The sequence below is a fragment of the Dromiciops gliroides genome, chromosome 5 (genome assembly GCF_019393635.1).
Source record: "Dromiciops gliroides isolate mDroGli1 chromosome 5, mDroGli1.pri, whole genome shotgun sequence".
Taxonomy (NCBI): Eukaryota; Metazoa; Chordata; class Mammalia; order Microbiotheria; family Microbiotheriidae; genus Dromiciops; species Dromiciops gliroides.
The window spans coordinates 56,166,850-56,194,481 of record NC_057865.1 but is presented as its reverse complement, the minus strand read 5'-3'; the positions used below and the strand labels follow the sequence as shown (position 1 = coordinate 56,194,481).

The following is a 27,632-nucleotide window of genomic DNA, read 5'->3' as shown; positions in this document are numbered from 1 at the left end:
ATCTAGTCCTGTGGTCAGCAAACTGTGGTTACTGGGCCATATCTGGCCTGCCACATTTTTATTTTTTTAAGTGAGGCAATTGGGGTTAAGTGACTTGCCCAGGGTCACACAGCTAGTAAGTGTTAAGTATCTGAGGCCAGATTTGAACTCAGGTACTCCTGAATCCAGGGCCGGTGCTCTATCCACTGCGCCACCTAGCTGCCCTGCCACATGTTTTTTATGTGGTCCATGAGCTAAGAATGATTTTTTAAAAACTTATTTTAAAATGTAAAAACTGTTTTTAGCTTGTTGACCATACAATAACATGAACCAGGCTTAATATGGCCTGTGGACCATAGTTAGTTGACCCTTTATTTAGTCCAATAATACTCAAAAGGAATCCCTACTATTATATACCAAACAAGTGGTTTTTGAGGCTCTGCTTGGAGACTTCCAAGAATGGGGAGCCATTACCTCTTTGAGAAAACCCATTCCACTTCTTGACAGATCTTATCGTTATGAAGGTTTTTCAGATACCAAGCATAAACTTGCCTTTTTGCAGCTTCCTTTTCCATATTTATATAGTGCTCTAATTGGGAAATTGGGGGTGCTGATGGCAGGAAGAAGGGAAGAATGAAGGATCTCAAGGAAATAAGAAAAGGAGTATGGCTACTTTTTAACTATGATGAGTTGTTACCTAAAAAAAAATGTTTCAAAATCTTATCGATTAAGAATTGAAGTCACATTAAACAGATTTAGGAACATCTCAGATCACACCGGATGCCTCAAATTTTAAAAAAAGTTCCTATTCATCCATAAAAGGTCTTTTCCTATTGCTGTCTTAAAGAATTATACAGAATTCATTTAAAATGTATTATGTTGTAATTTATTCATTAATAAGGAAAAGCAAATTTTCCAGGACCCTTACTCCCTTTCTCTCCATCATCTCCCTTTGACTGTCAAGGTATTGGGATGCCACGGGTGAAGGGATCTGCTTCTGTCAAGGCAGATCCCAGGAGGCCCTGTTCAAGTATTCTCACTACACTCCTGCCACCAACTTGCTCTTGCCCCTGACAGTTGGTTCTTAAGTCTTAATGGAGCTTCCCACCCCACTAACTTAACAGTCCGTCAGAAACAGCATTTATTCCTGCTGTTAACCTCAGAGGAGCTAAGCTGCCTGTCTGGTCAAAAAACAAACAAACAGAAAACTCCAGCGTCCAGTAGAGAAAGATAATGATGGTGTGTGGTATTCCCTCTGCACCCCTCTCCTCCGAAGCTGCATCTCCCAAGAACCTGGACTCACAGGCATAAGCAAGGCACAGGGCTCATTTGGCTGTACAGAGCCACAAATGGGCCTGAAGAATCTGATGGTTTATCACAAGGCCAGAAGACCTTTCAGCTGCTCATTGTTCTGCCTGTCCACAGCCAAAACTGCTAGGGGAGGAAGAAGCGAGAGATCACATTTTTTTTTTAGCTATCTTTGCAGCTGTATCACTAGGGCCTTAGTTCAGAGCTGTCTAAGGAAAAAGAAAAAAAACAATCTTGAGCCACAAGAAAGGAGCAAAATGGTCCCTTAGCAATTCCATTTATGGTTCTAAAGCACCCAGAAAATTTGATGATGCCCAAAGCTGTTAATTGGGATCTAACATAACACCCGCTGGGCATGAGTACCAACATGGGCTCTCCTACAGCTATTTAGTTTCAACTCTTGGGCAATGGGCTTTGCTACCACCTTTCTAAAGCATCCATGGTAAATAATGAATTCCCATTGTGTAAATGTTGTTGAGCTAGGCACTGTAGAAAGTAAGAGATGGAATGCTTGCCCACTGGAGCTTAGAATTTAAATATGCAGGAATTATACTGAAATTATTATTATAATAATTATTATAATTATTAATTATACTGAAATGGAGACTCAGTGCATAGCATCCATTCAAAAAGTTTTTAATCATTGCTGTTATTTTAGTTCAGAACACACACAAAAATGAAAGACTCTAGTCAAGGCTAGCATAGGCAGGGAGGTAGGTATCTAAGGGAGATCACCATTATTTTTCCCCCCTACAAACCTAGGATTTCACTGGTGTGAAGAACTCCTGGGGAGAAAGCTCTCTCTTCCAATTCAATGTAAACAAACCTTATAACTTATAGTCTTAGAGAGTTAGCTGTGGCACTGAGAGAATGAGTAATTAATTCCCTAAAGGCCACATTATATACCAGAGGTAGGATTAGAACCCACATCATCCTAAATCTGAGGCCAGTTCTCTAATATTATACTTAAATATTATTGGTCATTAGTTCTGCATGAAGCATTTTGCTAAACAGTGGGATACCGAGATTTGGCAAACAAAGTTCCTGCTCTCAAGACACTAAAAAATCAAATTTTAGAAAAATAATAAGAAATAAAATCAATTGTACAGAAGTTAATACTTTTCAAAACAATTTTCACTTTTATCATCCCTTTCAATTCTTAGAGCAACATTTTAAAGCAGACGAGGCAGCAGAAGTAATTTTTATGTTTCAAATACAGAAAGTAAGGCTCAGAGAACTTTAGTAATTTGTCCAAGGTCACACAGTAAGCAAGTAGTAGTGCCAGGACTAAGTCTTCAGATTTCCAGTGCTTTTCCCCTGCCTGCCAAATTAGTGGTATAGACTATAACTCTATCAAGGTTCAGAGGAAGAATTGATTAATGAAGGCACTTGAAGAAGGCCTAACAGATGAGGTAGACCATGAAAGAAAGGTAGGATGAGTAAAGTGGCAAATAGGGAGAAAGTGATTGCAGATGGGGTAGGGTTGGGAGTGGGGCAGGAGCAAACAAAGATAGGAACAACAGCATTAGAACACTGGGCTTCTGGGAAGTGGCAAGTACAATGGTTTGAATGATATGGGGGAAATATACTAGTGAGAGAATACTGTTAAGGTAAGGTTATAGATCTACATATAATATACTCTCTATATAATATAGAGCTATATATTATATAATCTATCCCCTATAGGTAGAGGTTGGATTATTAAGGGCTTTGAATGCCAAGGCAAGTAGTTGGGATTTTGTCATGTAGGAAATGAGAAGTCATCAAAGGATTTTGAGTAGGAAGGTGTGTGCAAAGTGGTATTTTAGGACAATCAATTTGGCAGCAGTGTGTAGGACTGATTCAAGTAGGGCAATTAGCTAGAAGACCTCACAGGGTTGTTGTAAGAATCAAATGAGATTTAATATACATACATACATACATACACACACATACAAATATATATACACATACATACCTACACACATATGTATGCACATATATACACACATATACATCTATAAAGCTCTTTGCAAACAATAAAGTATCATATAAATGCTACCTATTTTCATTTGTAATAATTCAGGTATGAAGTTCTTAGGGTCTAGGTTAGCACTGTGGTAGTGGACACAGAAAAGAAAAGAAGGATGGAGTACATATTATGAAGGAAACTGACCAGATGTAGGGAGAGAGACAGAGATGAATCAAGGGTGACTAATTTTCAGGTCTGTGAGACTGGTGTACCATTATTAAAAAAAAAAAAAACAAGCAAAAAATACATCCCTACTGAGTGCAGAACATTGGGATAAGGGCTGGAAAGACACAAAGATAAATGAGATACAATCCCTATCTTTGAGGCATTTTCAATATTGTAGGGAAAGATAAGAGAGGTACACAGATAATCTTAAAATAGATGACAATTTTAAGTACATAAGAAAAATATGATGTGCTGTGAGAAAAAGAAATTCAGTTGGAGGGATCTGGGTGGCTTCCATTTGAGTTGCACGTGGAAAGATGAATAGAATATCAACAAGTGCAGAATGAGGGTTGGGATTACGATATAAGAAAAGACACGGAGGAAGAGGACTGTAGGAAGTTCCTGGAAATGGTGAATGATCTAATTTTGCTGGAATGTGGAATACAGGAGGTGAAGGAGTATTAAATAAAACTGAAAAACTAGAGTAGGGTCATTGATTGTGGAGTTGAATACAAAGATAAGGTACATTTAAAAATATTTAGTAGGCAATAGGGATCCACTGATGGCTCTACAAAGTGGTACAATGTGATCATTCGTGTGCATCTAGGCCAGAAATTTTATAGCAATGTGTAGGATTAGATGTTGTTGTAAGTGTCTCCATCAGAGGCTGTGAGGGCCTGAACTGGGATTGTGGTAGTAAGGAGGGAACAGATGGGAGAGCTGTTGAGAAAGTATAATTTATAGGACTTGGAAATGGAAGATATGTGGGAGGAAGGAGAGCAAAGAGTCAAAGATGACTCTGATTTATGAGTAGTATCATTGTCAGAGATGGAGAAATCAGAAAAAGGAGGCAGGATTTAGGAAGAGACAAGATGACTTTAGTTTTAGCTCTGTTGAGACTGGGGAACTGGTGGGATGGCCGGATGGAGGTTATAAGAAATATCAGGGGGCATCTAGGTGGCACAGTGGATAGAGCACTGCCCCTGGATTCAGGAGGACCTGAGTTCAAATCCGGCCTTAGACACTTGACATGTACTAGATTTGTGACCCTGGGCAAATCACTTAACCCTCATTGCCCAGAAAAAAAAAGTCAGTCTGGAAATGGATGTTTGTGAATGGGCTGCATAGAGTTGATAACAGAGTAGGAATCAATGACATCAACAATGGAGAGAGTATAGAGATAATAAAAAGAAGTTCTAAGGTTAGAGTCTTGTGAAAAAGCTAGGTTAAGATTTAGAAGGCCAAAGAAAAACCAAAGAAACACAAAGAAGAAGCTGTTATAGAGGCAGCAAAAGTATAATGAAAATGGGATATCATGGAATCAAGGGAGATAAAGACATTGGAAAGGCCAGAGATTGAGTGATTAAGAAATAAAGAATCACCAGTGATTTTTGAGGAAGCAGTTTCTGTAGAGGAGTTGGGATGAAAGCCAGATTGAAAGAGAGTGGGAAGAGAAGAAATTGATTCATTGAGTGTAGACCACATGTTGGAGAAGTTTGGCAGTGAAAGGGAGGATAGACAGAAAATGGTCATGGAAAGAAAGGAATGAGTAGAGAGAGAATGTAAGTGAAGTGGGGGATAATTGATGGAACACAGTTCTAGGAAGAGCAGGAAGGAGAGCAAGAGCACAAGTGAAAATATAAATACTCCACAAGAAAGCAGGACCATGTCTTCAAGGACTGAACGGAAGGAAAAGAAGTTGGCAAAGATATGATGAGACTAGAGGAGAAGTGACATATCAATGACAAATAATAACAGAAGTGGGGGGGGAACCAGAAAAGTTAGGCTCCACCATTATAATCCCATCCATCTTGGGTGGATCCAAAGTGTGTTTTCTTAACATCAATACTCCATTTAGCAGTAGCTAACTTAAATAAAGGCAACTGCTTAAGCCATTAGCCTTCACTTAGTCTCATGAGAGCAGGAAAAAGTATGACTTTAGCTAGTGCTATCAAATCAAGTCATTTAGACTTTATAGAGAGGGCTAGCATTAGCCCAAGGAGTCCTTTTACACTTTGAAATTCTGCATTTGTTAATGACCACTTCTATATTTTTGTAGAAACAAATGGACTTGGAGAGGAGGAGGTTCAGTAATATTTACTCATTACCTTTCTTTTGTCAATCTAAATATTTGAGTCTTTGGTAGTAGTTAAATGTCCAGGTGAAGGGGAACAGAGGGCCAATATTTTCCACTTCAACACGACACTTTACAAAATAAGCCAACTGAAAGGTAGCATTTAAACCCAAAGTGGGAAAATGATTTTTAATCTAAATGTTTTGAAAAGCATTATGTTTGAGGGAGTATATATCTATATCTATATCTCTAAATCTCTATATATCTATATCACTACTCTAAGATTTTCTTGATGTGAAATTTCTCTAAATTAATGAATAAGTTCAAACGAATATTCATTCAGATTTTAACTGTTCCAGCAGAATGTGTCTCTCCTGAGAACACTTTTGCATTTTTATCCTTTGCACTTTGCACAGTGCATGACACATAGTAGGCACTTAATAAATGTTTCTTAATTGATGAAGTGCCCAGTATGTGCAAGGCACTGTACTAGGTATAGACATAGAAAGATAAGTAATAGCTCACACTTATTATATTACGTAATGCTCTACAAAGTTCTTTCCTTTTGACATCTTTGAAGCAGATAATATAAACAGCAAATGGGTCCTTCCCCAAGAGACTTATTTTTCATGTTAAGCATTTTTCCACCCCCTTAATGGTAACAATATTAACTTGCTATTTGCCCTCAATCCTAGGGATAATGTAGGGAGAATGAAGGTTTGCAATGTGGCAAACCTATACTAAGGGTTGCTAAAGTCAGCTCCTGACTCTTCCACTGACTTACTAGGTGTGTTCTTATGAAAAACTATGAAAAATCAAAGGAATTTTAAACCTTAGAAGAACTGGGCCTCATAGGATGATTAGGACTCCTGCAGATATATTTAAATATCTAAACTGTCATTCTGTCAAAATCAATCAATCAATATTTATTAAATATCTACTATATGCCAAACTGTCTCAGTAAGTCACGATGACATTTTGGCACAGGAGGAGATAAAATGACCTGTTAGATAACTCCCCATTTAAAAAATTGTTTACTTCCCTTCTTTAAGGAATTATCTATTATTAATATATGTACATATATATGTGTGTGTATATATATATACACACATTATATTATATATAGAGAGATCAAATTGTTATTTAAAAATTAACTTGATCTGGGAGCTAAAATGATCTTTTTTTTGGAGATCAAATCCTGATTATGATCCATTCTGATATAGCTGATCATTATGTTCCTGAGGTTTAAGATACTGACCTAGTTTTAGGAAGTGGAGTGGATTCACTTAATCTATTTCCATTAGACATTAGCAACAGTTTTTCAGTGGCTTTTATGTTTGCTCTAAATTCTCTTCAAATTTCCCTCTTCCTCTTAATTATCTATACAGTTTTTTCCCCTTTCTTGCCTGTATGGCAACCTGAATTCTAAGGACGTCTTTAAGGATCAACACTTTTACCAAGAGTATATTCCAAAGAATAAAAATAAAAGAAGTCAAAAGCAGCTGCGTCACTTGTTCTCGAGTGCAAACGGAGTCACAAAAGAGACAAAAAACTCCGATGAGACAGCTAGAGATTTGGAAACCAAACCTATGTGATACTGTTTTGTTAAGTAATGTGATATGAATCTAAGATGGTGTTTTGTTCATTTTAATATGTGGAAATTAAATGAATAAATCATCTACAAATGGAAAATCTTATCTCTAGGAAATTAAACGAAATATAATTTCTCCTGACACCTCTCTGCAAGTTGGTAGAAAATAGAGAAGCAGCTAGAATATTTAAGAGTACAGACTATGTATGTTACATGCATCAATTATATTGGAATAGCACCGCCTACTACAGCCATACAGATAGAGGATCAGCCTCTTCTTTCCGTATTTTTATTACATAGTCCAAAGCTGGCGATGTTTTAAGCCTTTAACTTGGGAACAGTTAATGAGTTCTTGGAAGACGAAGCCACACCTTGCTTTATCAGCGTTCCCTGTCACAATACCTTCCTACTCCCGCTGTTTATGAGTTGTCTAGCAGTCAGAGACAGTGTTAGACCTGGTGTTGACTTCTCAGCCAATTGAAGTGAGAACATTGTTTTGATGTACAGAAATACCGTTTTTTTAAAAGTCAAGGTCTGCTGGTAGTTGCTCTGTAAACTACTATGGCAGCTGTGCTAGAGGTCATGAATATTACATAAGTACTGTCCATGCATTCAAGCCAATAGTGAGAAGCCAGATTCCCATAGCAACACACACATAGATTTACTTATTCCTGAGAGATGCATCCGCTCAGCAGTAAGGGTTCTAATGTAACCCATATTTTTTTCAACAAGATGATCACAGTACTTGATTCCTTTCCCTTAAAATCTATGACCCCTTAAAAAAACCCAACTGACAAACAATCCCAACGAAATATATCCACTCAGAAGTTACCTAGCATCCAAAGAACAAAACGGTTTAAAACCTGTTGGATTATCTGGCAAAGCAATTGTACAGAAAAATGAACCATCTAAACCCATCAAATCAGAAATCTAAACACACCCCGGAGAACCAAATCCTTGATCTGAGCATTAGCTACTTCTCAAATATGCTATATACTTTTCCCCTTCTTTTTTTTTTAAGGTGGTGGAAGAGAGATGAATCGATGGAAGGGAAGGAGTCACTAACTACTGTGAGGAAATGGGGTGTGCAAATATTCATTATTATATTACCCATAAAATCATAAATTCACAACTATTATTTCTCTTAACTAGTTCTAGTTCAAATTCTAGTACTTATTAATACAAAATATTTCCTTGCTAAATGAATCACGTAAGAAAACACTATTGCAAATACCCATCTGGGGAAATGACTGAAGCCTAGAGAAGTTTACAGATGATAACTTGAAATGACTTATTTTAAATGGAGAAATGGTTTACTGGGATAACTTTTGTGACATTCATAAAGCAAAAGAATTTTCTTGGAAAGAAGAAAGGTCATTTTCCTTCTTCGGCACACAAACTTCCTCTAAAACACAGATGCCCTCGATAAATGAACAGTACATGTGAACAAACAGGAAAATAGCCTCTACCCCTACCTCTTCATGCCAGATTGTTCTTTCAACAGCATCTGGCATGCAGGAGGTGCTCAATAAATGCACTCTCTCTAAGCCAATTTTATTGACATAACAAGCAATAAGAACAAATAGCTTTTGCTACATTTTGCTCAAGCCAGACAATCTGACAGAATTTCCAAGGGTCCCCAGATGAGCTTTCTGAGGAACATCCACAGGTGGCCACTATGGACACCAGAGGCTAGCTTGAAAAGGCATGATGTGAAAACATGCCTCACCTTGGCTTTTTCCAGCTGGGCCTGGGCCTGTCTCTCTGCCTCTCTCCGCACTGCTTCCCTGTCTTCCTCCAGAGAGACATCTGAATCAGATGGACGGCTAGTGTAGGAGTCTGCCGAACCCTGGAGAAAAACATCAACATTAAAAAGAGATTAGAAAAAGACACCTTGCATTGGGGAAAGAAGAGTCACCATTAGCATTGCATCTAGAATGTGGGAAAGATTTATTTTATAGCAGTAAAAAGGCTGTAGAATTCTGTGTTGGTTTTTTTCCCCCATGGAATGATGGCAATCACATGAAAGATCGCTGGCCAGGACAGGTGTTCCAGTCAGGCCATATCTGCTCTAAGATCTTGACACCTAATTAGTCAGCTTTTTGCTACCAAGAGCAAGTTTCTGTATGGTAAACCAGGTGAGTGCTGCAGTGCAGGGCTGAAGGACAGAGGGGTTTCATGGACAGCTGGGGGGAAAATGAGACACATATAAACAAAGGTAATTCAGCATAAGCAAGGAGACAGCTAACCTCTCTCCCCTCCCCTTTCCTTCCCTCCCCTTCCCTCCCCTCCGCTTGTCTCTCTCTCTCTCTCTCCCCCACTGTGTGTGTGTCTGTCTCTATCTCCCCTCCCTCCTTCTCAAAGGAAAATCACAGTGAACCAAAGCTCTTAAAACTATCATGGCCATGATCTGACAATCCCAGAGCTTCCTTATACTTGGGTTTTACCTGACACCTTCTCCCCATGACCAAATCACAAGGCACTAACACAACTCAACCTTTGGATAACATACTTAGGCATCTACAAAGAACGGGGTCCTAAAGGTGCCTGCAAAATTAAAAACCACCACCACGACCACAAATCCAAACCCAAACAAACCCACACGCATCAACAATCAGCTCTGGCAACCAGGCACGACACAGGAGGATCCAAGAAACGATAGCCATCTCCCTCACTACCTGGTCATCATGAGCATATTAATTCAATCAAAGAAGCTTTTGCTTTCAGTCAGTGCAGCAGCAGCAGCAGAGACCGAGAGAAGGCTGAGAGCACCCCCCCCCCCCAAAAGCGATTTGTTCTTACACAGATATCAGAATTCTTCAGCCGTCCTCCTTTGGCTCTTTTTAGAAGCCTGATCCAGGTGGCCTTCATTAGCCAGACAGCTCAGTTATTGTCCGCAGCTGCAGCGCCCGGTACACACTCTCCCCCGGCATGTGTGCGCTGAGCCCTGTGGAATCACTGTGCCTTCCTTGGCCATACTCGCTTCCCTTCCTTCTCTGAGCCTTCAGTCTCTCGGCTCAGAAGGACTCGGATCCGAGCAGGTTCTCATTTTTTTTCCATCCCAGAAAAAGAAAGAGCACACCTAAATCTGACTGTGCGCTGGTACCATAAATAGAGAAGACTTCCAAGTAGATTCCGAAAAGAGGCTTCAACTCCGGCTAAACTTGATGCATCCTGGCTAATACAGAGGATGAAATGTGGCTGCTTTTTTTTTGGTGGGTGGGGGTGGTTCAAAGAAATTACTTGTAAGACATGAGAACCTTTTAAAAATCCAGTGCAAAATGTATTCCATGACATTTGCAAGTGCAAAGTTCAATCCATATCTTCAGAGATCTGATTGGGGTGGGGGAGGGAGGGAGCCCAGCACATCACTGGGCATGCTCTATATGTCGCCTTTTACGCAGATGCTCACATCACATTGGGAGTCTATGTCAAATTGCTATTTTACATCTCAAGTGTAAACAGCTGGAAAGGGCCCTTTGGATCTCAAGTCGCTGGCAGGGTGTCATATTTTTATCATGTCTCTGCCACCAGTGAAATTCACTCTCAGGGATACAGTACCTGTTCTTTTCCTTTAATGCTCCCTTTCCCATTGCTGGACAGCATTAAAAAAACCCAGCACCTTAGCTGCTGGAGAAATGTGGGGTTCTTGCTGTAAGAAATCCATAGGAAGAGCCGAGAGAAGAGATATGTCATCTGAAACATTCTGGGTAGGGAAAAGCACATGATTTTCATCCATCATGATGCAGATTTAGATTGCTTTTTGTCATCTCCCAAATCAGATGCAAGAGACACGTCTGCACACATTTAATTAGGGCATGAATGATGATCATGGGTTTCTAAAGCAATCGCTTTAGCAGAACTAAAAATGACAGGGAACTGTTTCCCAGTGAGAGACTGCTATTTGTAACTGTGCATGCTAAATTCAAGTGTGGACTGTTGTAATACTAATCATAGAGAAATCTGAAAGCACAGATTGTTCGTTATTGGCTCTGGCTAAGGAGACTTCAGTTGGTTGCATACAAAAGTATTATTAACTTCACAAGCTCATATTCACAAATCCCCAGAATTTGAGAGCTCAGAGGGACCTAAGAGGTTATGCAGTTGAAATCCCCTTTTCCCCCTAAAAGAAGGAATGAACATTCGGAGAATTTAATTCCTTGTCTAAAATCGCAAAGCTTGTACCTGGCCATGCAAAGGACTAGAACCCAAGCCTCCTGAGTGACTTGAAGTCCAGTGTCTACTTTTGAAAAATTCAACTGACTAGTGTGCAAGCAATTAGGCTATAATGCAAATTGAAATGATAATTCCTAGTTGCTCTTGCAAAGCAACTAGGAATAGTGCCTTATTCCATCCTCCCATCACCCAGGCTCAGAATCTAGGTGTCATGCCTAACTCTTCACTCTCTCACACCCCTCCCTTATCCAATCTGTTGCCAAATCCTATTGATTCTACCTTTATAATATCTCTAGTATAAGCCTCCTTCTCTCATCTGACACTGCCACCACCCCCAGGCAGGCCCTCATCACCTCACACTTGAACTATTGAAATAGTCTGCTAGTTGGTTCTCCTGCCTCAAGTCTCTCCCCATTCTAATCCATCCCCAGTATAGTTGTCAAATGGACCTTCCTAAAATCCACATATGACCACAACTCACCACTATTCAATAAACTCTAATGGTTACATGTTAAGTATCTCCAGGATTAAATATAATAACCTGTTTGGCTTTCAAAGACCTTCATAAACTGACTCCTTCCTTTATTTCCAGTCTTCCGATGCCTTATTCCTCTTCAGGAGGCAGATAGGTGGTACAGTGGACAGAAAACACTAGACCTGGAGACAGGAAGAGCTGAGTTCAAACACAGCCTTATGCACTAGCTAGTTTCCTTCAACTGTAAAATGGGGTAATAATACAACCTTCTTTCCAGGATTGTGGGTTTTTTGTTTGTTAGTTTGTTTTGGCTGGACAATGAGGGTTAAGTGACTTGCCCAGGGACACACAGCTAGTGTCAAGTGTCTGGGGGTAGATTTGAACTCAGGCCCTCCTAAATCCAGGGCCAGTGCTTTATCCACTGCGCCACCTAGCTGCCCCTCCCCCTTCCAGGATTGTTGTGAGGATCAAATGAGATAATGTTTGTCAAGTACTTGTCACAGTGCCTGGCAACACAGAAGATGCTTAATAAAATGGTTGTTTGCTTCCTTCCTTCTTTCCTTCTTCCCTCTCTCCTTCCTTCCTTCCTTTCCTTTTTTGTATTCTGTGATATAGTAATACTGACCTCTTTGCTGTTCCTCACACAAGACACTTCATCTCCAGATTCCAAGTGTTTTTCCTGGCTCTCCTCCATGCCTGGAACTCTCTCCCTCCTCATCTTGGCCTCTTAGTTTTCTTGGCTTCCTTCAAAGTCTCAACTAAAGTCCTACCTTCTTCAATAAGCCTTTCCTAGTCCTCTTTAAGGTTCATCCTTTTCCTCTGAGAGTACCCCCAATTTGTATCATATATATCTTATTTGTACATAGCTGTTTGCATGTTTGCACCACATTTTCGCCCTTCTTTGTATCCCCAGTGGCACATAGTAGGCACTCAATGTTTATTGACTGACTATAAGAAAAACAAAGAGACAGGAAATGGAAGTAAGGGAGAAACAGAAGAAATGGATGTAAGCTGGTCATGTAGCAAGGCTAAAAGACAAAAGAGAGGTAATATGAATACTTCACTGCTCTCCCCAAACTAGTAAGGAAACTAGAAAAAAGTCCCAGTACATTTAGTGGATCTCTTAAAGAGGATGTATAGAAAGACATAGATAAAAATTGTCAAGATAAGAAATAGTCAAGTGGTTTTAGGATTCATTGAAGAAGGAAGTATCCATAAATCACATAGTGTTCCATCACTCCATCACCAACTGAATCTATTTGTTAGAAACTTTTAGGGGAGTGTTTGTTGTTGTAATTAGCCAACCCATCAAAAATAGCAAACCTATACTTTCAGAAATCTTCCCAGAAAGTCTGGGGGCATATGTGCATACCCTGAGAAAAATTCAATCCCAAAGTTCAACAAACATTTATGTTTATGCTATGACTAAATTCTAAGAGTTTCAAGGCATGAAAGCAGAAAGGAAAAAAAAACTGAAATAGAGAGCTTATAAGGGAAATAGTATTCCTAGCAATTATAGCCTCATCAGATAATACGACTAGTAAGTTAATATATAGGCTAATACTCCAAGCACCTGTGGTTTCACTTGGAGCAGACCACAAACTCTCTTCTAGAGAATCTGTGACCAAGATATTTGCCACCCAGCAGTCAACCTAATAATGGGGAATCTCCAAATTTAGTTAGGCTGATCTATGGACAGTAGACATGTTGTCTCTCACCAAGCTCATATTAAAGCTTTTTTCAGCTTGGCAGGATCCATCATAAATTGCACTTGCTTGGCACAGCTTTTAAAATACAGGATTACTTCCTTCTCCCAATGAGGCAGTGGGGTAGAACTGTCTAAAGTCCCATTTTACATGGCAATTCTAAAGATATCCTTTGAGAACTAGGGCTAGTCTACTTATGTGACAATGTCAGGGGCAACAGATGCAGCTTACACACAGGTAGCATAGATGGTTGTGAACATAATGAGATAAGACTAAAAGGTAAGGGGATGCCAAGTTGTGGAAGATTTTGAATATCGTGGTGAAGATAAGTACTTTGATATCATTTCATAAGCAATTCCAAGCCCTTGAAGTGGTTTGAGCAGAGTAGTTACATGACAATCAATAAGCATTTAAGTGCTTACTATGTGTCAGGTGCTGTGCTAAGTGCTGGTGATGCTAAAAAAAAAAGGCCAAGAAATGAAAAGAAAAAAGTCCCTGCCCTTGAGAACCTTACATTCTTTTTTTTTTTTTTTTAGTGAGGCAATTGGGGTTAAGTGACTTGCCCAGGGTCACACAGCTGGTAAGTGTTAAGTGTCTGAGGCTGGATTTAAACTCAGGTACTCCTGACTCCAGGGCTGGGGCTCTATCCACTGTGCCACCTAGCTGCCCCCGAGATCCTTACATTCTAATAGGAAAGTGAACATACACACATAAATAGGTATATACATAGCAGACTTAAGGTAACTTAAAAAGCCAAGGGTCTAGCATCTGGTTGGGGGAGGGGACAAGGAACCTGTGGAATGGAGCATTTGAGCTGAATCTTGAAGAAAGAAAAGTGAAACTAAGAAGTGGAGATGAGGCCACACCTTCCAAGCATAAAAGACAGCCAATGCAAACGCACAGCAACTAGAGATGAAGGGTCATGTACAAAGAACAAGGAGGGGGGCAGCTAGGTAGCATAGTGGATAGAGCAGCGGCCCTGGAGTCAGGAGTACCTGAGTTCAAATCCGGCCTCAGATACTTAACACTTACTAGCTGTGTGACCCTGGGCAAGTCACTTAACCCCCATTGCCTCACTAAAACAAAAACAAAAACAAAAAGAACAATGAGGACAGCAGAGTTGAAATGCAGATGGGGGGGAGTAAAATATAAGAAGAGTGGAAAGGTAGGAAGGAGTCAGGTTTTAAGGATCTTTAAATGTCAAACAAAAGATGTTATATTTCATCAGGAAAATAATACAGAGCCACTGGAATTTACTGAGTAAATGGAGGTATGTGGGCAGACCTACACTTTAGGAAAGCTACTTTGGCAGTTGAGTGGAGGCTGGATTTGATTAAGGAGAGACTTGAGGCAAGAAGACCAATGTGAAGGCTTTTGCAATAGTTTAGGCAAGAGATGGTGAGGAATTGTACTAGGGCAGGGGCTGTATGGATGTATAGAAAGGGATACATACCTCTAAATCACTACTTACTAGAGAAATTAAAATTAAAACAACTCTGAGGTGCTATCCCATGCCTATTAAATTGGCTAATATAACAGAAAAGGAAAATTATAAATGTTGAAGAAGATATGGGAAAATTGAGACAATAATGCATTGTTGGTGGAATAGTGAACTGATCCAACCATTCTGGAAAGCAATTTGGAATTATGCCCAAAGGGTTACAAAATTGTGCATACCCTTTGATCCAGCAATACCTACTAGGTCTATATCCCAAAAAAATGTTCTTAAAAGGAGGAGGGAAAAGGACCTATTTATATAAAATATTTATAGCAGCTCTTTTTTTGTGGTGCCAAAGACTTGGAAATTGAGGGAATGCCCATCAATTAGGGAATGGCTGAAAAAGTTGTAGTATACGATTTTAATGGGACATTACTGTGCTATAAGAAATGATGAGCAGGATGGGTTTAGAAAAACCTGCAAAAACTTATATGAACTGATCCAAAGTGAAGTGAAAAGAACCAGGAGAACATTATATGATGAACAACTGTGAATGACAGCTATTTACAGCAATACAATGACCCAAGACAATTCCAAAGGACTCATGATGCTGAATGCTATTTTACCTCCAGAGAAAGAACTGACAGGGTCCAAATGTAGATGAAAGCATACTATTTGTCACTTTCTGCATTTTTCATGGTTTCTTTTTTCTTTGGGTCTGTGTCTTTTTTCACAACATGATATGTTTTGCATGATTGAACATGTATAACCTATATCAAATTGCTTACCATCTCAGGGAGTCAGGAGATGAGGGTGGGAGAGAGAAAATTTGGAACTCAGAAAAAAATTTAAATGAATCTTAAAAATTGTCTTTATATGTAACTGGGGAAAAAGAAAATATTATTCAAGGAAAAAACGAAAGGGATGCATACAAGTGATGTGAAGGTGTAGATAACATGATTTGGCTACTGATCAGATCTTATGCATAAGAAAATCACCATTTCAACAAACATTTGTTTAGCATTTTTAGTGCACTACAATGCTACAATCTACAGGAAGGATTAATTTTGTATCATAATTAAATATTCAAGGAAGAAAGGATTGTGGGTAAAGAGACAGCATTTCAAAGGCCCAGGAAGGAGATAATGAGTGGTTGAGAATAGAAGCGAACACACTGGTGAGATACTGCAGAAGTAGGATCAATAATGTCAGTATAGTAGGGAAAGGGGACAACAACACAGCAAACATAGGGAATGTTCTGTCTAGCATGAAGCACACTGTCAAGTCAACAAGCATTTATTAAGTGTTTGCTGTGTGCCAGATACTGTGATAAATACGGGGGATACAAAAACAAGAAAACAACTCCTCTTGCATCCCAAATAAACAAAAATCAATCCCTGCTTTGAAGAAGCTCAGTCTAATGGGGACGACAATATATAAATGACTATGTACAAAAATAGGCATGGCAAATTAAGGGTAATTAACAGAGGGAGAGTTCTAGCATTAAAAAGCTGGTAGGAAAGGCTTCTTGTAGGAGGTGGGATTTCAGCTGGGGTGAAGGAAGCCTGCAAAGCCAGGATGAAGAGAGAGAGAGAGCATTCCAGGCATGGGGAAATTTCAGCCAGTGAAAATGCTTAGAGCTGATGGCGGGGAGTGCCTTCTTGGAAGAACAGCAAGGAGCCCAGTGCCTCTGAATGACAAAGTACAGAGGAGGTTGAGGAAATCAGTGGGGAAGGAGTAAGGTATAAAAAGCCTAGAAAGGTGTTAGGGAGATAGGCTTTAAAAGCCAAATAGAAGATTTTATATTTGAAACTGAAGGCGATAGAGAGCCACTGGAATTTACTGAGTGGGAGGTGATATGATCAGACCTGTGCTTTAGGAAGATCAATTTGACAGCTGAGTGGAGGATTCTATTTTCAAATCATATTTTCAGTTACTTGGGTATATGGGATATTCAGGGTGTGACAAAATAATAATGGGATTTGGCAGATGCCCAGGGGCCCCCACCTGAAGATTGATTTGGAATTGATTGAATTGGGTGAGACTGACAGAGAACCTACTTAAGATTGATAAAATCGAGACCATGCCTGGTGGGCCCTGAGTAGGGTGCTGTTCTCAGAGGCTTTGGACTACGACATCAACATGAAACCACGCTCAACCAATCAGCTTGAAGGATAGCCCCTTCCGGGGACGGAGGGAGACAGGAAGTAGGAAGGGAGGTTGGCTCCCTACCTCTGGCCTTTTTTTTTGTCCGGGACTTTGGTTTTGGGGGCAGACAGAGAAATAGAGACAAAAGTAGATAGACTTTCTTGCATTCGGGACTACAGGTGTTGTCTTTACTCTTTAATAAATCCTTAAAAGACTCAACTCTTGCTGAATGTATCAGTAAATCTTAGCTAGTTTCCCCCCAGCACTGGGGGCGGGGGTGGGGGCAGGTAAAGACCCACATTAGATTTTAAACATCACAAGGAGGATTGGCACTTCTGGTATGAGGGCTTGCTGAGACCTTTTTAAGAGTGCTCATCCACTGTGACTACCTTCACACAGTTCTCACCTGTGGCTCCAAGAAACTGTAGTATTATGGTGGCCACACCCTGGAAAACCATCTCAGCAGATAGGGTGCATCAGGTTGAGGGCCTGAAAATCTATCAGTGAGTTAGGGGAATGTCTACCTCAAGCATGTGAAGACTTTCCCCAGGAGAATGGGCAGGTGGGAACAATTTGTTCCAATGGCCATGAAGGTGGCTGAAGTAGATGCTCTTAGAGTTTGGTCAAACACTGAGGACACCAAGATCATCCAGTGCATCCCGGGCCATCACCAGTCATCTTGACTTTTGTCTTGCTGCTGGACTCTGACGACTCAGGAAGAGAGGAGGAGGCTGATGATTTAGCACAACTCTATCTCACTTAATCCAATTTATGTGCAAGTCACAACATCACCCTGTGATGTCATTGATCACATTCAAAAATGGAAGGTGAGCAACATCCTGTAGGTATTACATAGTAACATATATATACTGTAATGTGTGTGTGTGTGTGTGTGTGTGTGTGTAACTTTTTCTAGGTGTATAATAAACGCTAGTTTAATTGACCTAAAAAAAACCCCACCTTTCTGAAATACATTACAATATCTTTTTAAAAAATTTTTTTATTTTTTAATTTTTTTTTGTGGGGGGCAATGAGGGTTAAGTGACTTGCCCAGGGCCACACAGCTAGTAAGTGTCAAGTGTCTGAGGCTGGCTTTGAACTCAGGTCCTCCTGAATCCAGGGCAGGTGCTTTATCCACAGTGCCACCTAGCTGCCCTCAGTATATTTTAATCTTAACAATGTTATAGCAACAAGAATTTCTTCAATTTCTGTTGCTTATGGATAGATATATTTGAGGCTAAGATACCCTCCAATATCCGTGGTTCACTATCCCTTTACTACTATGCCAAATATTTGATGAATAAAATTTTGCCTTTGATTTTATTTTTTACTATTATGTCTTAGAATGGTTTGAAACATTTGTATTCTTGATATTTTAGTCGACTCATGTTATCACAGCTAATCCAAATGGATGTATTTGTTTTCTTGGGCTTGTTGTTTAGATCCACTCCTTTTGAAAACACAAAAGTATTAGACCTATAAGCACAAGCATTTCTTATGGAATGGGAATATTTATTTACAAAAATTTTTGCTTACAGTATAACTGTAAAGCCATCCATCATTCTCTAAGCAACCTTAATTTGAAGCCCAGGGCAACAAGAACTTTGCACCCTCCCCTCCCTCCCTCCTAGAAGTCCATCTTTCTGTATTGTTAAGCTATGTATCTGTATAACTGTGTGTGTTCACGTCTGTCCCCTTAAACACATCGAGGGCAAGGACTGTTTCATTTATGTCTTTGAACGTCAGGTGCATAGCATAGAACTTTGCATAAAACTAGTGTTTAACACTTGTTGATTCATTTATTGATTGCCTGTATCTCAAGGTATAGCATGAAGCTCAAACCACTTTCCTTTAGCATGGGCTCACTTGGCGTAAGATCATTCCCGATTACAGGAAAATCTGGGTACAGTTAACCCAGTAACTTCATATGTGATCTTGTTTCCTGCTGGTTCCTGAGACATGGGACAGCCCTTATCTGAGCTTGAATCTCTATAACCATCCTAGGTACGCTTATGTTTCTAGAACCATCTAAAATTGGACTAGTGGATGAAGACAGAAGAAATAGAAGCAAGAGATCCCTGGTAGTAAATGGGACTCTAATTTTGGACATCTTGTTCTGTTTGTGTTGTTTTGAAGTAGTTGCACTTTCACAAAGAAACAATCTTTAGATCATTTCAATTTTCCATTTCCACAGTCATCTGACCCGAGTGCCTTAATTAAATCACAGCTTGGAGCAGGTTTCTGAGGAGTAGTAGTTGCTGGTTATAGCAGAAAGAGCGCCAACTTGATTTCTAGTAAGAGAACTAGGGTTCAAGCCCCTACTCTGCTATCTATTACCAGAATGACTGTGGGCAAGTCATTTCACCTAAAATCTAACCATCATCTGCAAAATGGGTATAATATACCACTATTTACCTCATAGGATCAAATAAGAAAAAAAAAATCTCTAAAATATTTTAGAGTTTAATTAATCAAATGTTATTATTATTTCTTTTCAAAGTTATGAAAAAACCAAACTATTCCTAATAGCATTTAGAATATCAGGAGTTCTCCTGCTCCCAAATCCACAAAGTTAATTTCTCTTTTCTTTTCTCTTCTCTTCTCTTCTCTTCTCTTCTCTTCTCTTCTCTTCTCTTCTCTTCTCTTCTCTTCTCTTCTCTTCTCTTCTCTTCTCTTCTCTTCTCTTCTCTTCTCTTCTCTTCTCTTCTCTTCTCTTCTCTTCTCTCTCTCTCTCTCTCTCTCTCTCTCTCTCTCTTTCTTTCTTTTTTTTTTGCAGGGTAATGAGGGTTAAGTGACTTGCCCAGGGTCACACAGCTAGTAAGTGTCAAATGTCTGAGGTCAATTTTGAAATCAGGTCCTCCTGAATCCAGGGCAGGTGCTTTATCCACTGCACCACCTAGCTGCCCCCTACAAAGTTAATTCCAACAATTATATCTAAGCTTATTTTTTGTACAGCATGTAATCAAGTTTTTCATATACTTTATCATAATAATATTCAATTTATCCTATACAAACAGTGTCCCAAAAGCCTTAGTGCTTAAGCTTGAGTAGTTTAAAATTTCATGAGGACTTTAGGAATACTCTATATATCTTGTATGCACATAGTTATTTGCCTGATGTCTCTTGTCCATTGGAAGGTAAAATGTTGAAGGACCACACTATGTTTTTGCATTTCTTTGTGTCCTCATCACTTATCACAGTATTGTGCACATAGGACTCAATCAATGCTTGTCCATTTGCTGATCAGACAAGGAAGTTGATGGTTAAAATATTAACTTTTGATTCACCAAAAACCATCTAGAAATAGGAAACTTCTTGCAAATCTTATTTCCTCTTAACCTGCTGAATTACTACCCAACTTCCAATATCAATTTCTAGCTCCACCTTCTTTATGAAGTCTTCCTTGATTGAGAGACAGAAACTGACACTGACAGAGACACAGGGACACACACGCACACACACACATTGACATGCACACATACACAGAGTTCCCTGTACTAAATTCAAACTCCTTAAGAACATGAGCTGTGTTCTCATCAAACTTTGCCAATCCCTCATAACAGTATAGAGCTCCGTAAACAGTAACCACAATGTTGTCTGAAGAGAAATTGAACTGCAATATGCTGTGTAACATTTCAAAATTAATAAAATGCATACTAATGATGCTTCAAGAAGGGCCTGGGGTCGAAGTGATCTTGGCTTCTCAAAGGGCAGGGGAACACAAAGTATTAGATGGTCCTGGAAAAGCTCTTAGTATCATGCTGGTGATGGACTAGGAATTCCTCAGACAACCTACGATCCACAAGGCCCATTGACATGCTGACTGTATGGTAACAACCTTTTTGGCCACTACTCCTGAACACCATCAATCTAAATTACTGAAGGGAACAGCCCTCACTGACAGATATATAACATTTTGAAATAATCCCTTCCGGTTTTAATATAGAATACTACCACAGTATGCAAAATGATCTTTAATTTCTTTTCTCACCAAAATATGAAAAACTAGATAAAACTTGTAAGAAAAAAGGGTACATTCTCCAAGGCATAAAGAAAAGACATTTCCTTTTTCTGGGTAAATTTTAAGTATTTTTTTTGTCTGTCTCCCTCCCTTTTGTAAAGGATGTCCCCAAAGTCTTAGTGCAGTTTTAAGCTTTAAAGGCTTAAAACTGCACTAATATTTTTCGGAAACTCTGTATATCAACTAACCAATAAATATTTATTAAGCTCCTTCTATGTTTCAGGCACTATGCTAGCTAAGCGCTAGAGATTCAAAAGGAGGCAAAAGACAGTTCTTGCCTTCAGAGAGCTTGTAATCTAATGGGGGAGACAATATGCAAACAAATATATACAAGGCATGCATTATGCAGGATCTTATAGGAAGTAATTAACAGAGGGAAGACACCAGAATGAAGAGGGTTGGGGTAAGCATCACTACTATACATTATGAGATATATATACATACGTGTGTGTACTCACACACACATACATATATCTATGTAGGTACAAGTATTTGTGTGTATGTAAGTATACACACACATGCAACCTTAGGAAGCAATGCTCACCCCTCTTCACGGCAAATCCTAGAATAGAAGTTCTCAAACTCCTGTGACCTATGTAGCCACACTCACAAATATATATTTAACTATAATATTCTTTTTTATAATTATTATAATGCAATACATTGCATATTATAATTACAACTATTATATATAATAATTAGAATGTGGGCTCTAGAACATCATATTCCTTTGCACACCTTCACTGATAAAAATATTAGGGCTCTTGACAAATGTTCTCCTAGGTCTCTTAATTTTGAACAGCCTTAAGCTTTAGAATTCTGGCCAATAAACCCTCTAGCATTGGCCCAGATTTGACCTTTGAAATTTGAATGGCATTTTCCTCCCCCCAAAACTAAAGATCCCTCTCAAAGTCCCAGCATGCAAGGTAAGTGCCAAGACATAATGACATCCTTGATGGCATTACATTTTTGAATGTGTTCAGTCCCTCAGTTCATTAGTGAGATTAGGGTTCCAGCAATAAATATTAAACTAACTGACTGGCAATTTGTTTTCAAGTGTTTCTTTACTTTTAGAATAAAATAAACTACAATATATAGAAATAAATAAAGAAAGGAAAAAAATTCCAATACGCCTCGAGAGATTCTATTAATAAAAAATAAATGCATCCTTGGCTACTAGCCATGTCTCCCCTAGAGTTGTAATGAGCTCAAAGTACTTAGTTTTGCACAGGTGAAACTTAGCTTTTTTGCCCATAAACATACATACTTGGAAGACTGGGCCTGACCTTCCCACAGTGACTGGATCATGGAATGTGGCCAATTCCTGATTCATCAATGCAGTGCTGTGAGGAAAAACTCTTCAGGGCTGAATGTTACCCTGCAATTTTCCTCATTTTACAAAACCTCAAAATTTTAAAGCCTTATTTTTCATGATCAAATCCATTTAAATGGAGAGTAGACATGTAGCAAAGAAAGACAATAGAAGTCAAGAAGCTAGCTATTTAATTTTTTTTTTTACTTCTCTGAAAGTGAATGTAACCCTGGCATGCTGGACTTCAATAGCTTCCTTGGCAGCTAACCTAGACTGCAGCTGGATAGAGTTCAAGGGTTTTTTTCTCCCCCCTCCAAAGCAACCTTAACTCAACAGGAGTAGCTCAGTGTTCTCTGCATAAGAGAAAATCACCAAAAAAGTACTGATGGCCAGAGTTCTGGATACTTTCCTTTTTAAAAACTCCAGCCTATTTCAAATACTAAATTAATACTTTATCCATGAGTAGAACACTTTGATGATCAGTTAGTGTATAATCCCCACTACTCTTTTAGTAACTTAACATTGGTCAAACTGGTTTACCGTTGAGAGTAGCCAGCTAAATTTCTGCTTTCTGTTGAGAGTAGAAATGTGATCATGGCATGAATAATCCCCTGTTCTAAGTGGTATTATCGGTATTTCATATCATTCTCATTAATCTCAAATAGCTGAAGCACCTGTTATAGTTTGTGCATTAACTCTTCAAATTCAAGATTGAATCAAATTCTATCAATGCCTAACACTTTTTGGTGGAAGGCACCCTTTATATATTTATAATGATGCTGGGGTGAGGCAAGAACTTGGTTATGTAAATTCTGCCCCTTTGTGAATGTAAGTTTATTTTAGAAAAGCAATCACCTTTGTAAGGATAAGGTGAAATTTAATCATGCTGGAAAAAGTAAGTGGTGGTGTTGTGGAGGCCAGTGGGATACTAAGAAAATGGTTGAGAGCAAGATGAATTGAAATAAATGAGGAAAACACTGAACTCATCACTTTGAGGTCTTTTGTTCCTGAGGCTCAAAGAATGAGAGCTCAACCCATTGGGGAATTATAGAAAAGGGAAAACAGTTTATATACATATATGTATGCGTTTATATGTATATATAATGTATATACACACATATTTGTTGCTTTTCAATCATGTCCAATTCTATTCTTTTTTTGGGGGGGTGCAATGAGGGTTAAGTGACTTGCCCATGGTCACACTGCTAGTAAGTGTCAATTGTGTGAGGTTGGATTTGAACTCAAGTCCTCATGAATCCAGGGTCAGTGCTTTATCCACTGTGCCACCCAGCTGCCCCTTGTCCAATTCTTCTGAAATCCCATTTGGGGATTTCTTAGCAAAGATACTGGAGGAGTTTGCCATTTCCTTCTCCAACTCATTTTACAGATGAGGAGGACTGAGGCACACAGCGTTAAGTGACTTGCTCAGGGTCACATAGTTATTAACTGTCTGAGGCCAGATTTGAACTCAAGTCTTCCTTGATTCCAAGCCCAGTGCTCTATCCACTGTACTACCTAGTTGCCTCTACACACATATATACACACAATGTATATCTATATTTATAGATAGGTATAGATCTATATGTATAGATAGATATGTATAAATATCTATACAGATACATATCTATACACACACAATCTGTATACACACAGATATATGTAAATTATGTACATATAGACAGACATATACAACCTATACATATATAACACACATGTGTATATGTGTGTGTGTGTGTATACATACGTTTGGTTCTTTTATCCTTAACATAGTTCCTTGCACAGGAGTTTAACAACATTGCTTGGTGATAATAATCATTAGCCTTTATATAGAGTTTCCTATGTGCCAAGTCCTGTACTACTTACCTTATAATTATTGTCTCATTTAATCTTCAAGACTTTGAGAGGTAGGTGCTATTATTATGGCTATTTTATAGATGTGGAAACTGAGGCAAACAGAAAAGTTAATGATTCACCCAGGGTCACATAGCTTGCAAGTCTGAGAATGGATCTGAACTCATGTCTTTTTGACTCTAAGACCAGCACTTTAATCCACTGCACCACCTATCGAGTTTCGTGTGTATTTATTGTTATTGTTGTTGTTGTTGTTATGGAAATGCTTGTTTTAGTCCATAAATTTAAAATAAAATGAAATTTAAAAGTAAATGCACTGACATAAAAAAAATAAATGGAAAGGACGTATTAATCTAAATCCAGCGGCTGTGCCAAGAGAACTATCTAGAAAAAGCAATGTTTCTTTAAGGATTAGAGGTGTGGACAGAAAGCCCTGATGGCATAAGGGTGAATTACGTCAGATTTGCTAATATACACAAAGCAGGCTTCTAGGTTTATGCAGACAACTGACATCTCATTTGATCCTTGTGGCCACCCTTGGAGATGGGTATTACAGGTGTCACTATGTTTACTTAACAGATGAAGAAACTGAATCGAAGGTAATTTGTGACTCATCCTTGGTCACCTAGGTAATAAGCATCATGGACAGGCTACAATCACTTGTATTCCCTGCTTGACTTCTGGCAATCCATTCCATGGGCCTCTTCCTGCCCCATCAGAATACAGTTTGCAGTCAGAGACAGTGCTTTAAGAAAGCACCTCTTCTTCTTGTACTATAAAATCACTCTAAACTGGAAATGATCCTCTTTATGAATTATTGGAGCTGTCTGGAATTCTTAGTACAAATTATACAAAGTCAGACCTAAGGGTTGGCAATTGTGTTTTTTCAGAAAAACTCAAGCTGAATTATCTTGATGAGGCATCAATATGATACGGATATGTCCATTCCAGTGTCTTCCAAAAGTCACCCTTCTATCTCCATTGTCTTCTATTGCTAGAACAATCCAGACAAAGAAAGAACCTTTCCTCTCCTCTTATTACAAGTTTCAGTTTGACGCCTTCCATCCTGCTAGCACCCTTGCCACATGCCAAGAGAGCTTTCTCTCATTCTTCTGGGGTCTTGGCTTATGACTGCTAATACTATTTTCTGTACTCAGTTTTTAACATCAATAAAAGTTTGTTTTCTTGTCTCATAGCAAATGTGAGGCTGTTGGTATTTCAAATCCTTTTATTTAACTTGGAAGAGTGGTTCCATTTTGTGGGTAAGTTCTTGAAACTGATTGAGATGCATTGCTGACATTGATCTTAGTTTTTCTTTTTCTTTCTTTTTTTTTTGTGGGGCTATGGGGGTTAAGTGACTTGCCCAAGTTAACACAACTAGTAAGTGTCAAGTGTCTGAGGCTGGATTTGAACTCAGGTACTCCTGAATCCAGGGCCAGTGCTTTATCCACTGCGCCACCTCGCTGCCCCTGTTTTTCTTTTTCTAAGGTTTAATTATCTTCCCCCCTACCCCCTCCACCTCCACCAAGGATGAAGTCTATCCTATTCTTTAAGTTCATGCATAAAAATATCTCCTCCAGATATTAGACGTCTGTATTATCCTCAGATAGTGGGAGCTTGTTTCTACTCTCATGGACTATGCAGTAGTCTAAGGGACCATGACAGCTAGTTGGTGGTGATGTGGATAGAGCATTGGGCGTGGATTCAGAAAATGAGTTCAAATCCAATCTTAAATATGTACTAGCTGTGTGACCCTGGGTAAAATCATTTGACTACTACCTCCCTCAGTTTCCACAACTGCAAAATGGGGATAATAATAGCACCTACCTCCTAGGGTTACTGTGAAGATAAAATGTGATATTTGTACTCAGTACATTGCCTGGCACTTAATAGTAGGCATTTAATAAATGCTTAATTCCTTCCTTCCTTCCTTCCTTCCTTCCTTCCTTCCTTCCTTCCTTCCTTCCTTCCTTCCTTCCTTCCTTCCTTCCTTCCTTCCTTCCTTCCTTCCATTCAGTTACAGCTGGAAAAGACATTAGAGATAATATTGCCCAACCTTCCCATTTATACATTAGGGAAACTAAAGGCCAGCAGGGTGAAGGAAATTACCTAATTACATGCAGTTAATTTCTAGGATGAGAGGATAATATATCTAGAGCTGGAACACACCTTAGAATTCATCTAATCTGATCCTCCCATTTTACAAATGAGGAAACTGAGTGCCAGGGAGCTTAAGTGACATGTTCAAGATCATATAGGCAGAAAACATCAGAGGGTGAGATCTAAACGCAGGTCCTCTGATCCCAGAGTCTATGCTTTTTTGGTTTCAAAACTCTGAAGGTACAGGATCATTGCACCTCAAGTCCTATCTGTTAATTTCGAGTTGTTCTCAGTCCCAAACAAATGATATATTTAACCGAATAAAAGTTTATGGCTTTGATGACTCACAAGAAAGACAATATAATGAAAAGGAGCAAGAGAAATGGCTCCTATGCCTCAGTCACAATCTAAAAGGGGAAAACCCCCTTCACTCCTGATGCTTATGGGAAAAGACCAATAGGGAACTCAGGGATACTTGGTTGAGAGTGACAGGGCAGCTAATCCTAAACCATAATTATTGAAGACAACAGCCACACTGGGTCTCTTCTGCCCCAGAACAGTCAGTCTGATAAAAAAAATAATCTCCAAGATTATCAGCAAAGAGGAGGAAACTATCATTTATGTTTCTATCAAAACACCCTACAGCATTTATCTCCAAGTTTTTAAAGATTTCAGATTTTAAAAACATGATTAGAATTCACTTTCTGTGAGATCTTTCTTCAGTCGAATTAATTCTACTTTTTCCATTCCAGGAACTCCGAGTTCTAGTCTCAGGTCTGCCAGTGACTCATTGTTTGGGTCAAGGGCAAATCTCACAAATATTCTCCATGCCAGTTTCACTGTTTGCAAAAACGAGGATGCTATGACTGAACTATTAGGAAGTCGAGTTTTAAGACTTTTCTTCAAGATGGTTCAAAGCACACTAAATTAAGGAGTGTTCTTGTTGTTTATAAATGCTCTTGTCTTCTAATTAATTACCCTGCACCATCCCATGGTCTTGCTTTGATTAACTCTGAAATAAACTTTAAATCCATGATGGAAAATGTGATTGAGAACACTGGAAGCAGAATGGATTGTGAAAAAGGAAAGGAAAAAAATGTTCTCTGTTCTGTTTTGGGTTTAAAGAGATTTATTTAAAGAGATTGCAGTCTAGTTTTCATCAGCCACCCCTCTGAATGGATGAGCATTTTTGTATACTCTGTTTTGTTAAAAGCTCAGTGTGGAGACTATGAAAATTCTAGGGACATCTCAATAAAATTCTTACTTCTAAATAAGAA

General features: G+C 39.0%; 1 protein-coding gene across 6 annotated transcripts in view; it reads right to left on the bottom strand.

Annotated features, from left to right (window-relative positions):
- The window catches only part of CACNB2 (calcium voltage-gated channel auxiliary subunit beta 2), a 408,315-nt gene that overhangs the window by 120,554 nt on the left and 260,129 nt on the right, over positions 1–27,632 (bottom strand). For 5 of the 6 annotated variants that reach the window (XM_043965122.1, XM_043965124.1, XM_043965128.1 and 2 more), the window contains one exon: positions 8,858–8,977. In XM_043965122.1, the coding sequence (XP_043821057.1) occupies positions 8,858–8,977 (120 nt within the window). Of the gene's footprint in view, positions 1–8,857; positions 8,978–9,930; positions 10,469–27,632 lie in introns of those variants that run through there. The other variant, XM_043965125.1, reaches the window with a different exon arrangement.